This window comes from Python bivittatus, unplaced genomic scaffold (genome assembly GCF_059951505.1).
Source record: "Python bivittatus isolate LINGU-HERP-01145 unplaced genomic scaffold, Pbiv_v1 ctg000580_np1212, whole genome shotgun sequence".
NCBI lineage: Eukaryota > Metazoa > Chordata > Lepidosauria > Squamata > Pythonidae > Python > Python bivittatus.
The window spans coordinates 21,674,087-21,690,066 of record NW_028277087.1 but is presented as its reverse complement, the minus strand read 5'-3'; the positions used below and the strand labels follow the sequence as shown (position 1 = coordinate 21,690,066).

The 15,980-nt window shown below is 36.5% G+C and overlaps 1 protein-coding gene across 6 annotated transcripts in view; it reads right to left on the bottom strand.

The window, feature by feature from the left end:
• The window catches only part of SYNE2 (spectrin repeat containing nuclear envelope protein 2), a 231,703-nt gene that overhangs the window by 136,887 nt on the left and 78,836 nt on the right, over positions 1-15,980 (bottom strand). For all 6 annotated transcript variants that reach the window (XM_088149745.1, XM_088149748.1, XM_088149747.1 and 3 more), the window contains 8 exons: positions 15,116-15,235; positions 14,378-14,666; positions 11,291-11,460; positions 10,428-10,737; positions 8,518-8,637; positions 7,307-7,552; positions 5,696-5,830; positions 1,992-2,255 (listed from right to left, as the gene is read on the bottom strand). In XM_088149745.1, coding sequence (XP_088005871.1) covers positions 1,992-2,255; positions 5,696-5,830; positions 7,307-7,552; positions 8,518-8,637; positions 10,428-10,737; positions 11,291-11,460; positions 14,378-14,666; positions 15,116-15,235 — 1,654 coding nt within the window. The remainder of the gene's footprint in view (positions 1-1,991; positions 2,256-5,695; positions 5,831-7,306; positions 7,553-8,517; positions 8,638-10,427; positions 10,738-11,290; positions 11,461-14,377; positions 14,667-15,115; positions 15,236-15,980) is intronic.

The window sequence follows — 15,980 nt, the reverse complement described above, 5'->3', positions numbered from 1 at the left end:
AGGTTGACTAGAGGGAACCAGAGAGAACTAAAGATTACAATTAAAGAAGAGATCCATTAATACAATGAAGCAATACTATTTGACTAAAGAAGAAATCAAGGATATTTGGGAACAATGTACTCAGAAATTACTCTTAAGATTGTCTGCCACTATAAAAATGGACTTCACAGAGGCTACAGAAGAGGAACAGATTTTACTGGACAAAACAGAGACTGAGGCTGATCTGAATGTGGATCTGAAAATGGATTTAAACATTTTATTTTTATTTATTACTAAATTTATATGCTGCCCATCTCTCCCAGAGTGCCAGACTACAGTGTGATATGGAAAAAGATGCCACATTGGTTTTACAAATGAAACCAGCTGATGTCTTAATAATTAAAGGGGATATACAAATAATAAATCAGAAGAATGACTTGGAATGCTTTCTTATCTTGGATTTACAAAAGAGTTGTGTTAAACTAGTGAAGAAGTTTCTAAGAGGAGACAAAGATAAAATGATAAGAAATCAACTTGTGGGACATTATTTGAAGGGATTAAAGATCAAGCTTTTAAAAGTAAATGGAAGGAATATAAAGTGAATTTATTTGACCAGGGTTAAAATATGTATGTTGCGGTTTCTGGTAGCTATTAATGGAAGTTGTTGTTGTTGTTGTTGTTGTTGTTGTTTTGACCAGGACTGAATGACAAGGCTTTAAAGATTTGTTTATAGGTAACAGATAAAATATGGGGAGAGATTTCTTTTGCTTTATTTTTTAGAGACAGTGATAAATTTGAACACAAAATAGATTCATTTGATTAAGGTTAAAATATATATGTTATTATTTCTGGTAGCTCTTAACAGACTTTTGCTGATTAAGACTGAATGATGAGTTTTTACAATTTATTGATAAAAGATGAGATATGGGAAGAAGAGGGTTTTTTTTATTGAAATATTAGAGGTGTTACATTACTGAAGTTGTTCATACTTGTCTGGAGGGAGGGACAAGTCATTTCTGTATGTATCTTTTTTCCCCCCCTTCTTTTATTATTCTTTCTTTTTCTCTGCACCTTTTACTTTTTTTCCTTACCTTTTATATTTTTCTTAATTTGTATTAGTCTTTTATCTTTGCACTTGTAAACTTTAATAAAAAATTATAAACTAGTAAATCATGTATATTTCCTTCTGTAGAAAATCACAAATTAAGTTGTGGGAGCATGCTTCAATATCCAAAATAATCTCATATTTGAAAAACAAATCTGATAAATTCATTCAAGTCAATTTAAAAACCAGTTTTTGACTATAACTCCACATACAGACTCATATTACATCCAAAGTTTGGGTTTCTTCTAACATAAGATCATAAAATTTGATTTGCTAAAAGAGGAATAAATTTTTAGTCAATACAGAAGTTACTGTACTATAACTTTTATTTTGATTTATATCACCCTGACTACCATCCTTAATAATTTGATTTTGATAAAATCTAAAATTTTAAAATGAGACAAGACATTTAAATATGTAGAACAAAAGTTATGTTATTTTAAAAAATTTTCTTGATGATTCACTTTTATAATGCTGCAAATCTCTCTACTATTTACTATAGAAGAAATCAAGGATTTTTTTCACAATTATTTTTCTTTTTTCTCTGTTTTTCTTTCTCAGTTGTGGCTTTTTAAATAAATCTAATAAAATAAAAATATATATTAAAAAAAATAGAATAGAGACTTGGAAATGCAAATATGAAGCTGGAAAAAACAAGCATTCTTCCAAAAGCCAAACCTTACTGAAGAGGGAATTAATTGAAAACAGAAGCGTATCCTACTCAACATCATATAAACCAGCATTCCAGGAACAGTGGCCCACCCTCCACTATTGGAAGCAAAGAGAAAAAGAGCGAGATTGATTGAATTATGGATTAATGGCTGTCCTGGCTGAAGAGCCAGCAGTGTATAAGAATAGCACTTAACAAAATCCTTCAGTGAAGTTGTGCAACAACAGAGATTATTACCTTGCTTTCTGGAGATGGATGTATAATGGACAAAGGAGTAGGGTTAGCCTCTATTACTTTTCCATTCATTAACGGCAAAATGGTTTGAAGCATTTCTGACCAGCCACATGTTGCTTGCAATTTCTTTTGATAGCCATGCTGCTGTTGTGGAGATTCACTGAGATAATCATCAGCCAGTATTTGCTCTGATTTCTGCTGCTGCTTTGCACACTGGCTTGCTGAACTTTGGAAATTGTGGGCTTCCATCAAATTGCCTTTCAATTCCTGCTAAATAGAAGTAGAATGAAGGAAGGAAGAGGGGATAAAGAAAAAAATCATAACCTTCTCAGGACAGCAGGTACTGAAATGTCAATTGCTTTCTTAATGGAAAGATAGTGAAAGAATAATAGAATAAAGGGGCCATAAAGGTCAGAGAAAAGCACATTTGCACAGACGCATCTCCCAGGACCAATATTATAAGGATGGAGAAGGTTGCTCAAAGCTCTGACAAAGTTAATTGGCCTAAAAGTTCTCTTCTTCTTCTATTGCTGTAATTCTGAGCTGGGGCTCTGCTAATCAGACTCAGTGTGTTTACTCTCTATACCATGAAGCAACTTGACATAACAAAGGGGCTATTGGCTTGACTTCTTCCGCATTTAAGTATTTTTGCTGCAGATGGAGAAAGTATCCATGAGGAATGCTCAGATCACTTAAGGGACCACTGTTCAGTGTGCCTGCATAGAAAATACCTTTGTCTGGAAAGCTGTTGTCCATCAGAGATGGCAACGCTGGGCTAGTTTTGTAACAAAGTGTAGAATACTGAACATATAGAATGGCCAGGTTGAGTCCCTGGCACCTTCTGATAGGACTGGGAAAGATTTATGCTTGAAGCCACAGAGACTCACTGCTAGTCTGTATAGACAATATGGAGTTAAGTCAACCAATGCTGTGACATTTTACCAGGGATGCTCTGACTCTGTAAAAGATAGTTGCATTTGTTTACTGATATGGCTGCTGAGGTTCCATTGTCCTGGCAGTATCCATTTCCATTGGGGTAAGCAGCAATAAGTGAAGCAAGAGGACTTGTGGCAGTTCCCAGCACCCTTCTGGGTGTCACAGCAGCAAGGACAGAGAATGCAGCAGATAGTATAATACCACTGATGTCATCAACATGTACAATGATGTCATTGGTTCTACATATACAATGATGTCATTGGCTCTATGGTATGAAGCATCTCTAACACTCTATCACCATGGCTTTCATAGAGATCCCAGAGCTATGGCTTGCTGTGAAACCCCTCCCCCTTTGGAGAGCAAAGCACTCAGCAGCTAATTACCGGAAACAGGATAAAGCTGTAACCAGATACAGATATGATAGAGGTTTATACTCTTTTTTTTCAATCAAATTATTAGGCTGGTTTATAGTTAAACATACACATACACATGCCTAGAAATACACTTAAGGTATAAAATCTATAAAAGCAGCAATAAAATTCTTAGTAACCTAAAATAAAACAGCTAATCAAATGTTTTAAAGCTTAGGAAAATAAATATTAGTTGCCGGAACAGTGTCTAAAGAGTCTTCTGATTCCTCTTTGTGGGACTGGGATTTGTGGGAAGCTGAGTAATCTCAGCCATTTTTCGAGGGGAAACTGGAAGCAATGCTTCTATAGCAGAAACAGCTGGAGAGGAAAAACTTTTAGAATCCAAATCTCTTCCCAGTTCTAAAGAATGTTAGTTATTAATACTGAAGGAATTATGGTGCAGTGAGAAGTTGAGAAAAGAGCTGGCAGGAGCAGGACTGCCTCAGCTTTTCGTAGGTTGAACCTGAGAGAAAACACCCAGTCTAGCAGATATAAGCAAGGTCACTGTTCAGTGCTGATGATTCTTGTATCTTGGGTATTTTTCTTCTGTGTCTTGTGAGCTGTAACTATCCTATAACTTACCTTCCTTGCCTGCCTCTTGGATTTATTTCATCAATTTATATGGATTTATATAGATTGATCACTGCCAGAAGAATCACAAATTCCTCAGCTATGAACACCTTTGCATTTGTAAGCTCTCACTCTGCTTAAGTTTCCCTGATTATCTTTGCATGTTCCTACTTATCTAGAGACTTCTGGCTTGCTGCTAAGGAATTTATGGCTCACCTGGATAAGGCATTAACCTGGTGCCAGAAGGATATCAGAATAGGGGAGGGCATTTATTTGGTGGGGAACCTATGGCTACATATCTAGACTGCAAAAATCTGGGTGTTAAGAGTTGTCTGCATCTCTTTGTTGCCAACTAGTGGTCATCCACGTTTTTGTAGCCCAAATTTATTTATTTATTTAAATTTATTACAGCTACTCACTCTAGCAGACTCTGGGTAGCTTAGAAAATCTAATACTAATTAAAACAGTTAAAAACAGAGACAAAAAAACTGCAGCCCAGACTAAAAACAGCTATTAAAACACAGCATGACAGCCCCACCCCAACCCCAGCAACACGTTAACCCTAGGCCTGGGACCAAAGCCAGGCTTTAAGGGCTTTTCAGATCCCCAGGAGAGTGGGTGCCATCTGTATCTCTGAGAGGATGCTGTTCCAGAGGGCAGGAGCAGCAACAGAGAAGGCACACTTCCCAGGTCTCACAAGAGGGCAACTTTTAATAGAAGGGACCTGGAGCATACCCACTCTGCCCGAGCATACTGGCCGTATAGTAGTCCTAGGAAAGTGCAGAGGAATGTTTCTCATTATGATCTCAAAAGTACAGGCAGGCATATGTGGAGACAAGAGATCCATCTAATACTCAGGGCTAAAGCCACGAAGAACTATGAAAATCAAAACCAACACTTTGAACTAGGTCCAGAAAAGGGTGAGGAGCCAATGGGGATGACAAAATGCTGGCATAATAGACTCATAATGCCAATCGTGACTGTAAGATACTTCCTTTCTCCGCAACAGTACAAGGCAATAGTCACAACAGTGGAGGTACCAACCCAGCATACGAGTTTCTTCTTGTTTGTCTCTCAATCCATATGTCACTTGTTTACCTGCTCTCCCTCCTGCTGTTGGGAAAGAAAATGCAGCTGAGTGGTACAATCTCCTTTCATCTAAAGAGCTGTGGGACATTTTTCTCCCCACTGGAAGAGTGGGAGGAGAAGGTGATAGCAGCAGGTTAGTCCCTACAGCACAGCAACAGTAAATGTGTTGCTATGGAAGAGATGTTCTAAAACTTCAGGAAAGGACTTGAGGCACATCCACTAAGTGTTTGTCCTTTTATAGATGTCCTTAAATACATGAAGATGCAATGGAGAGTAAGCCAACTGGTCCATATCCTACAGAACTTTATGAAAGAGGGACAGGACTTTGGTATCAGGAAAGGATTGCTCACAGACTTCTGCTCAGGTAAGTGGCAGAGAACACTGAATTAGAAAACCCTGCATATTACATTCAGAGGAGTTATGCAGGACAGTTAAATTGTGCCTGAGTGCTGCACATTTTCTGTAATGATGCTTGCTCTCTGATTACCTATCAGCTATATTCTGGGAATGAATAAACCAGACCTTTCAAAATAGAGGGAAAGAGACAGGAATGTATATGCGGCTCTAAAGTCCTATCCCTTACTGACTCAGGTTTCATCATTCCATATTATAACCAGCGTTTTATGGAAACTTCACAAAAAGCTTTCAAACCATTCTATGAAAAGTTTAAAAGGAAGATTGTCAGGGAGAATAAAAGATTACCCCAGTAACTGAAGCTGCTCTCTCTTCAGATTCAAGTGCTAAGGAACTTGGCAATTGTACTTTACTTGTCAACCATTCTGGAAAAAGTTCTGGATCTTCTCTGTCCATTTGATTTTTCACTCTAAAGGAGTTTTCCTTCAAAAGACAGGCAAATGAAAGAATTAAGTCAAGCAAAGATTGCAGAAGATGTTGGAGAATCATTATATTCAAATATATGACATGATAATAAGGCCTAGTAGTTTTAAGCTCTGAGCAATGTTTTATTGTGCAAAATGTCCTGTCAAAAAAGTATCACTGCAAGTTTGATTAAAAAGTAGAAAAATATGAATATTGCATTATGTTTGGCAACTTTCCAATTCTTACTCCTCAGATTTCAGAGTGGTAAATGACTACATACTTAATCATTCCCAACCTTAGCTAGGTAATTGTGATTTCACTGAAAACTACTAACTTACTACTATATGTTACATTTCAGCAATGCCTTATTTCTGTGTTTTTAGCTGAAAACACCTACGTATACATTGCTTTTAAAATTACCCCAAGTTTCAGACTTCTAAACAAAAGCCTGCTTCTGATCAGCTGTATAGATTACAGAGGAAGATTTATATAAAGTATTTACTACCCTGTACTTCAATTAAAAACTCCATGCAGTCTCATAATTCACAACAATTTTATTTAAAAAATGACATTAAAAGACTTCTGCTGAATCCCTTATGTCCTGTATAAAGCTCAGTTTAAAACATTCCTGCCCACCCAGAAGGGTTTCTAAGCATGTGTGTGCTGTATGCAGGTACGTATGCAAGGATTGCTTATTTCCTTTACCCACTGGAGCCAGCCTCTCTCTCTCTCTCTGACCATCAATTTATAATTATCTGTAGGCCACCTACTTAAATGACGCTAGGCAGCTTACAACAATATATTATATTGTTAATTTACAACAATAAATTAAATATTCAGATCATTAATATCTTAACAATTCTGCTCCTGTCTTCCATAAAACCCATTCCCCAAAATCCCTGCAGAGGAGCAAAGCTCTTCAAAGCAAAGTTGAGGCAGTCTTCTAGGGAAAGGGAAAAATTAATGGAAATCTCCTTCTCATCTATTCCAGCAATAGAAATTCTCTGCTGGATTACAAAGGGCCATTCTACCTGCAGGAAGGAAATACTAGATACAACCGAATTACTAGAACACTAGAAATAGTCTGAACAACAGTTGTAATAAATGGATACGGAAGCCATGGGAGCCTCAATGTGCAATTAATTCTTCCAAACATAAGATGCTACCACTGAAAAGACTTGGTTGTCACTTGTCTATGAGTTCCACATTTGGGCAGATTTATCTGGGAGTAGGTGGAAACACCAGGTAAAATGAGTAAATGAAATTTTCATATAATCCCATGTTCAGTGGCAAGGAGGGGCTCCCTCTAAATAACCTAATATAGTCTCAAAAAAAAATCAGAGAAAATATGTAATTCTGGTTTCTTTTTTCCCTTTGGGCATAATAGGTTTGCATGATTTACCCCAGAATACTTATTAAACTTCTTTTCTGGTGTTCTCTGAGCTCTTCCGCAAAACTAATCTCTTGGGGAGCAAAGGGAATGCGAGAAATTACCAGTTTCCCTGTGTTTGTTGTTTCATTATCCACTTCCTTTTTGGTCAGTATGTTACACTTGAGTATATCACAGTGGATGTCCTCAGTCTCACGGTCAAGTCCATATTTAGTTTTAAGATACTTCTGCTTAATTTGAGGTGCATCTATCTCATCCTTAATACATGTCTGTTCCAATCTGAGGGAGTCCATTAGAGCAACAACCTCTTGTAATCTGTCTTCAGCTTGACAAAGAATATCACACTGTACCTTAAGTGAGAAAATGCAAGAAGACAACAATAATGACAGAGAATTTGCAGTTGGCAAAACTATTGACCTCTATAAACATGCTAACAGAGAATAAACTAGGATAAAACTCTCATGAAATTTTCCATAAAGAATTAGATGGCTCATAAAGAGAAGTAAAAAAAAAAAAAAAAGGCAATGTCTTTGTCAGGGATCATTTTGTTTGTTCTCTGATTTGGAGAAAGAGATGATATCCACATTCATTTAAATAAAGGCAAAAGCATCATGCTCCCAAAGGAATGCACATTCAGAACTATCTTCTTCAATTAAATGAATGGGAGGTCATATGAGCTTTGGTGCTGCTTAGCCATCAGAGATTGCTAGAACAAGATGTGGTGCTGAAACCAAATTGCTTTAAAAAGAATATCAATTATGTTTACTTTTGCCACAATGATTCCCAGCTGAGCTCTCTGGCTACTAGTTCTCTGAAACTTTTAATAACTCATCCATAGAGCACCAAACGTAAGAGTTCCTTTTACCCTTGTTTAGTTTAATTGTTCATGTCCCAATTTAGAAAGCACTCTCATCTGACCCTGATTAAAAAATTCTGCATCAACAATCAGACATAAATAAAAGAATGCTCTTTGTAAAACTCTAATTTTCAATATTTCTATATCTTGTTTTATCAATCAATTTTTTTATTCTGGGATGGAAGCACTATTGCCCAAATTTTCTTACTCGCTGAGTTTAGCTTTTCACCAAGGCCTTTGGAAAGGGAGAGTAGGATCCCTTGCTTCATCATGCTTGCCATCTTTCATCTTTTATGTTTTATGGATTTTATTGTAATTTCTTTGCTTGTGAGCCGCCCAGAGTTGTTGACATTTGGATGGCTTACAAATTTAATATATTATCATTATCGTTATCATTACATTGGTACTTTTTCTAGTTTATTGATTTTCAAATTCACTGGAAACAAAACGCATCCTGACCTGCTTTTGCTCTGCACCCCCAGGCTCCAAGAGCTCCTCTAGGGAAGTTATCAAAAGTGCTGTCAACTCTTCACACTGCTGGTGCCCTTCAGCACAGCCTTCCAAGAGCTTTGTTGTATTCTGAAATTCAAGGAGAACAAGTTTAACACTATGAGGCCAGATCAAAACCAGCATGCACAGATAGTTGTATGGTACAATTAATAAAGTATTTTCTGCAGACAATTAGACTTCTCCATAATCAAATTTTTCCTTTACTTGAGAAAAAGGTGCATCTTGCAACTTCAGTTATGCTGTCTTCTCTACTTAGAACAGAGCATCGGGATGTCATCACACAAACAGTGCTATTTTGTCATGATGTCTGATGCAAGTTTCATCATTTGCATCATGATGTCATGACACATATTGTATATCGTTCCTCCCACACTTGTCTCTCTGCAGATGCTTATATATACACCAATCACTGTGACTACAAAGAGGAAAGCCAAGTTTGAAGGGAGGGTTTTCCTTACTAAAAAGTGAACTAGAGGCCTTGCAACAAGATCTGAAGCTAAAGCCATGCCTTGTAGATTGATGAGTGAATGCTGGCAGTGCTCCACAAAACGTGGTTTACCAAACCACAGTGGCTCGATTAATGCATCATAGTAAATCAAAAGCAAGTAAACTACATGCAATGTGTGGATCTAATAATATTTGGTACATTTGTAGAAGTATTTATGCAATTCAGAAATATCACATACCTTATTTTTCTAAAGTCAGGGATGTCTCCAAGAGAATGAATCTGAATGCTACCTCTTCAGTATAAATATAAAATAGAACAAACAATCTTCAGGCTTCAATCCTATGAAACATACACTTGGGGCCATGATAGAACTCAATGACTAAACGCATGTTGTACATGCAAATTTAATTCTCAGCGCTGCCATGTTGGACTGGTAAAGACTCTGAATTAAAACCCTGCTTATACACTGAACAAAATTAGTCAAAAGCTAATTCAGAATAAGAAAATCCATATGTTCCTGTTTGGGAATAAGCTCTATTAAACTTAATGAGACTTATTTATACATACATATGTGTAGAACTGCAATCTTACAGAATGTCTGCCCAGAAACCAGGCATTACAAATACTATAGCCAGTTTTTATATTTTTATGGCTGTTTCGTTGTCACTGTTACTTAAAAAGTTATATAGATTTACTCAGAAAGTAAACTGTAGCCTTAGAAAGAAAGGGAATTGTTAACATGGTTGGTAAAGGCAATTTGCAGCTTTCTTCATACAAAGTCTGCAGTTGTGAAAAACAGCTCAAATAATGAATGGGGGTGGGGTAGATCACTTGGCTGAAAGGTTTCCCTTCATGATAATTCCTGCACAAGAAGAACTAGCATATCATGGAGAAGATGCTAAAGTACAATTCTCTTATATATACATATCTGTGTGTATGCACAGAGGAGCACTCAAATAAATAGCATGTTATCTACCTGAATCCACATATCAAACTGCTAATTTGAAATGGTACAGTCTAGGTCCCATTTCATCCTATCCTACACATCTAATGAAGATTTATACTGTATTGCAAGAAATACACTTATAGAGTTTCATTCTGTGGAGTCCTTGGGGTTCTCAGAGCTTGGTTCTTTTCTTGCAAACGTTTCATTACCCTCTGGAGGAGCAAAACAAAACCCCCACCCCCACCAGCACTGGCAAAGCATGCCACAGTATATAAATAGAGAGCAAATCCCATCCCAGTTTAGCACTGAAGATGTTACCTAGCGGGGTAATGAAATGTTTGCAAGAAAACAACCAAGCTCAGAGAACCCCAAGGACTCCACAGTTCAACCCTGAGCTACACATCTTCGCTTCTATTAGAGTTTCATTCTGGATCTTACAAACCAATAATCTGCCATGATGCCAACCTGTAATTGGCTGAGAAGACTTTTGTAGAGATGCTGTAAAGCCATCAATGATTCTACACTGAAGAAGCTATTAGCGCATGCCTCCAAAGAACTGCGTTGCCTTGTTAGTTCATTTAAGAGAGACGTTAGGCCTTCGGTTTCTTTCAGAAGTGCAGAATAATTATTTAACTGATTTTGCATTTCCTGTGAACTGAGATGAAGATCAACATTTAATTCTTGCTTCTGCTTTCCTACTTCATAAAACACTGTTTTGGTGCCATCTTCTGTCTGCTTCACTTGTTCCGTTTGATGCTGGAGTTGTTCCTGGGCCCTATGGTAGAAAAAAAATCAGTATCAGTTTAACAACTTATCACTGAAGATAAAGGAAAGACTTGTCCTGGCATCATCAAGAATTACAAATGTAATACTGAAAAGCAAAAGGTTCATGTTTGTCATAAGAACAGTGTGGAATGCTAAATATGTCGATAGACAGATCTACGGCCTTAAAATAAATTTAATCATTATCTTTGGCGGGCTCTGCCTGCTTTACTAGATCTTTTTGTAATTGATCTTGTTCTTTTTAAAATTAATTTAATTTTTATTGATTTTAACTGTCATTAGCTGCCTTGAATAATCCATAGGCAGTAAAGAGATGAGCTGTATTTTAATACAAATGAAGAGAACATTTATTTATAGACCTTTTTCTACAATGATTAGTTAAAAGCTTGCTGCTACCAAAAATCATCAGTTTGCCATCTATTTCAGCAACGTTATCTGGAGTGGAGAGTTTCTGGAGGCCATTAATACTGGATGATGCTAGTATAGAATGACTGCTGCATTTTCAACTCAGTGGAAGCTTTCATGGTATAATATAGGCTACCTACCTCAGACTGTCAGTAACCAGATGAATGGTGCAGTCCCACTTCTTTTGGACATCAGAAACTATCTGCTGAATAGTTAGGTTCTTGCTCTTATCATCACACTTCAAATTTTCTCCAACAGCTGTGATAGTTTGCAATTTAGCACTGCCCTCCTCTTTCAGCAAAGCAATCTCCTGTAATGTAAGAAACAGCATGAAGACAACTGATTTTACTGCCTTTGATCTATCACCAAGATCAAATAATATGGTATAACTATCAAGAGAATAGTTGTTTCCCTTTAATTAACTGTGATTCCAATTAAACCTCATACAATTATAGTTAATAAATTGATTCCAGCTCTTTTGTTAACTGCCTAAATATTGGAAGAGATTCCCAATAATTGGAGAGAGGAGAAATGGAAGGAAATAACTAGGCACTTAAACCAATAAGGAAAGAATTCCAGACAATTTTTTTTATTGTTGGTAGCAGCATTTAGCCAGTGCATTTGCCCAGATATTTTTCATAACTTTACAGCATGCCCCTTGTAATTTAAAAGTGAATGCTCTTTCAGATGACATTTGCATCAGTTCACAAACTCTGTATCATTATGCTACAATTCTACATCATAATGCTATGTGAATTCACAAATGAAATGCCCAGTTTATATCTTCAGTGTGTGTGATATACTTTCTAGCAAGCCAGATAATTAGAGGTCCCAGCTTGCACAGAATAATGTGAGCATGTTGGGATAAAAGTGAACTTTAGTTACACTTGTGGCACCCTGGACAAAATGTGAATGAATTAATAGCCTTTATTGAAGTCACTGACCAGTACAACATATAGTTTTACAACTAAAATGAAAAATCCCAAATAAAAAATACAGAAAGAGGTTCTTTAAAATTACAATACATAAAGTACAAAGCATATGCTAATAGTAAGATGATAAAGAGAAGACACCCAAAGGAAAACAGGAAGTAAAATAGTTATATCCAATTTATAAGTTATTATGCTACTTCATATTACTCACTGTTAAATACTTGAAAGCCTAATGTAAAGATCCCAAAAAGATGATCTATTAGTTCAATAAAATACTAAACCTATAAAGTGCCTTAATATAATACTGAAATACTATAATATTACTTTGCTATGGCACTAATTGAATTTGTGCTACTAAAATTTAAGGGTTCTGAAACACTGACTGTTTATGATGAAAATACTGAGAGAATAAGGGGTTCAGAATGTGGGAAAGACCATTAATTGGTAGTGCCAAGACAAGATCTTGGGGGAAAAAGATGAATATTGAAGAAAAATGCTGACCCATAAGATCTGACAGAGGGGGCATGCTCTTGGTCTCATCTATTAAACAATGCCATCTGATGGGACTTAGAAAGCATAGCTTCTCTGTTGTGGTGCTTGCCCTCTGGAATAGCATCATTCTGGAGGTTTGCACAGCCCTGACCCTGCTATCCTTTGAATGAGCCTGGAAGACCTAGTCTTTCCCCAGGTTCTGGATTAGGTTGGGTACACACCTACTTGAACTAGATTATGCTTATTAAGTTTGTGCTATCTCTGTTCCCTCTAGCTATGGACATATTTCAAAATGGTTTAATACACTGGGTTTTGTTTTGAATCTTTTGGCCACCAAGAGTCACTGTGAGCTGAGTGGCCTTAATGAACTTATTAATAAACAAAGAACATTAAAAAAAAATAAAAGGAAAGTAGGAAGGTATGAGTGTTCTAAGAGAATAGATTAATCTTGGAGAGAATTAATGGAAAGTGGACATCACAAAATAAAATATGGAAGTTGCTTGGAACAGAATAAAAAGAATTATATTGCACAGTGCATTACAAGTGGTAGTGGAAAGTACTGAAAAGGATGCATGGCAGAATGATGATATAGATGAAAGAAAAAACATACATGTAAGAGAATGATTGCTGCAGGGATAAGGATAAAAAAAGATATTGTATAGTGGGTATATAACAGAAAGATAGTTTTCTGTTTAACATCTACATGAAGCTGCTGGGAGAGGTTATCCATTGGTTTGGGATTCAGTATCATCACATTTTGGCTTTGGGCTAGCCAGGTGATGCTGTCAAGATCTTGTGCCAGTGTCTGGAGGTTGTTTGGCCTTCAATGGGGAATAACAGGCTTTGACAAAACTGAATGGCTGTGACTGTTTTGACTCTCTAAACCTGGAGTGGGTCCATCTTTGGTCCTGAATGTGACTGTATTTCCCTTTTCAGGACTGGCATGCAAATTAAGGATATTCTTGGACTCAAGCCCTCCTTCAAGGAGCAGATGGCAACTATGGTCAAGGGAGCCTTTGCACAAATTTATCTAGTGTACCTGTTACGCTTACATGCCCACATAACACCTCTACTTCATGGGCTGCCCTGGTTGCCAATAGACTTCAGGGTGTAACTCAAGGTGCTGGTTATCCCCTATACAGAGTCACTTCTGGTGAGATGAGTGGCTATATAAATTTGATTAATAAATTAAATAACTAAATAAAGATACAGAGTTTGGTTATTTGAGGTCCGCTTATCCTGTAGTTTTTGCCTGTCCTATACATGCTGTGGGTCCCATCAATTAAACCATATCAACTGGTGGGACCTAGGAAGAAAGCTTCTCTGTCATAATGCAGGCCTGCTAGAACACCATTCCACCTGAAATTCATATGCCACCCCCCAACTGGCCCTTTTTAAGCAGGCATTTAAAACCTGGCTCTACCCCAAGCCTCAGTTAGAATGGGTAGAATATTTCAGTTGTTTAACTGATTGGAATCTGGAATATTTCAGTTGTTTAACTGATTGCTGCTTTCTCCAGACTTTCTTTGTGGCTTATATTTTTTTAAATTTTAAAATATTAATTTAATATAATTGTATTGTTTTGTACTGTTGTACTGTACTCTTACTATCCTGTAAGCCACCCCTAGTCATACGAATTAGGGCAGCCTATAAATTTAACAAACAAACAATAATTGCAAACAGAACATGGAATGGTTAAGACTGAAATATCAAGCAGTTTTGAAATGAGAAAGGACTAAACAAAGAATTCTTGGATGGTTGTTATATTAATAAAACTTAGAGCTTCAAGGATTTTTTTGGTACCTGCATTTTGAACAATCTTTCTTCTGGCGATATCTCAGATTGTTCAGCACTCAACTCCATGACAGATTTTTTCAGACTTTCCACCCAGCAAAAGATGCTCCTGACAAGCTCTTCAAAATGCTTTCTTTCTGCACAATACATCTGAGAAACTCCGAGGCTTTTCTGTACATGACTAAGCAAGCTCTTGTATCTGCTGACAAGCTGGGCAGATTCTAGAACTGCTTCATCATTCAAAAATCCTGAGTTTTTCAAATAATTTGCCCGCCAATCAAAAGAATCAAACCACTCCCTGTAAAAGAATAATAACAATTACATAATGTTTAATTATCACCATTATCCCCCATTACCCATGGCATCATTCAATTAAATGTTATCAAAACTGGGCAAATTGAGTCAATTATCAGCTTCTGTATAAGGCAGCTTCATATCATCTTCTTTTCCAACTGACCAAGGCAAGATGACTTGGTCAGTCATTTAAAATCACACTCTTTGCATTCCTCTGTTTCACCACTGCATCCAACAACCATCTTTTATAGACAGAAATTGACAGCTAAAACTCAAAACCATCGCATTTACTTTTTTACCTATGTGGAGAAATATATGTAAATTTGTGCTCAATTGAAAATACCAAAAATTTGGAAATATATTATAGACAGTAGAAAATATGTGTATTCTACTGAAACTAGCTCTCAAGAGCAAAGCAGAACTAAGTGAGCTACTATAGCTAAGACGAAATACCTTTGTTTGAGTAGAATTGGATAAAAATGCTCAAGTCCTGTCTTCTTTATTTGAATCTCCTGCAGTTTTTCTTCCTGAGTTCTTAGCCACTTCTCTAGACTCTTAAAGTCCTTTTCAAGCCTTCAAAGAAATAGAAAAAATAGTTACAAGAAAATCTTGTTAAAGCTGTTAAAACCATGGAGAGTAACTCTTAATGCTATAAATCAATCTTGATTCTATTTCAACAAGTTTACCTATTAATATTTATTTACTTATTTATTACTGTAATTTGCAGGTTGATAAGTTCTGGAAAGTCTCTAAGCAGCTTACAAATAATATAAAAATAAAATAGAAAGAATAACAAAGAAAATATAACAAAATCCAAAACGCAGTAACAACAGTAAAACTCCCCATCCATTAACACACTGATGAAAAACATGAAAAAATTTCCCTACTACAATGTGGGTGGGGCCCACCATGCCATCAATCCCCAAAGGCTTTCCAGAACAAGCAGGTGTTAGTGGCTTTCCTAAATATCTTTCCTAAATATCTTTTCTACCAATAGCACCTTGGAAGATATTATTTATGTATGTATTAGGTTTGTGAGGAATTTTTTAATACTATTTTACTGTATTTTAATTAATATTTATTTGTTGTTTTTATTGTAAGCTGCCCGGAGTCACTTCCTCGTGAGATGGGCAGTGACCAAATTTGAAAATATAAAATATATGTAAAATATAAATGCTGACAGGAATGGTACTGACCTGACCTCAGGAAGGGCTCATTTCCAAAGGAGAGGGGCAGTAACAGAAAAGACATTAGGAGGAATACATCAGTCTTAACACTCACTTCAGGGGATTGGATCTTGAAGTCCATCTAATCATTC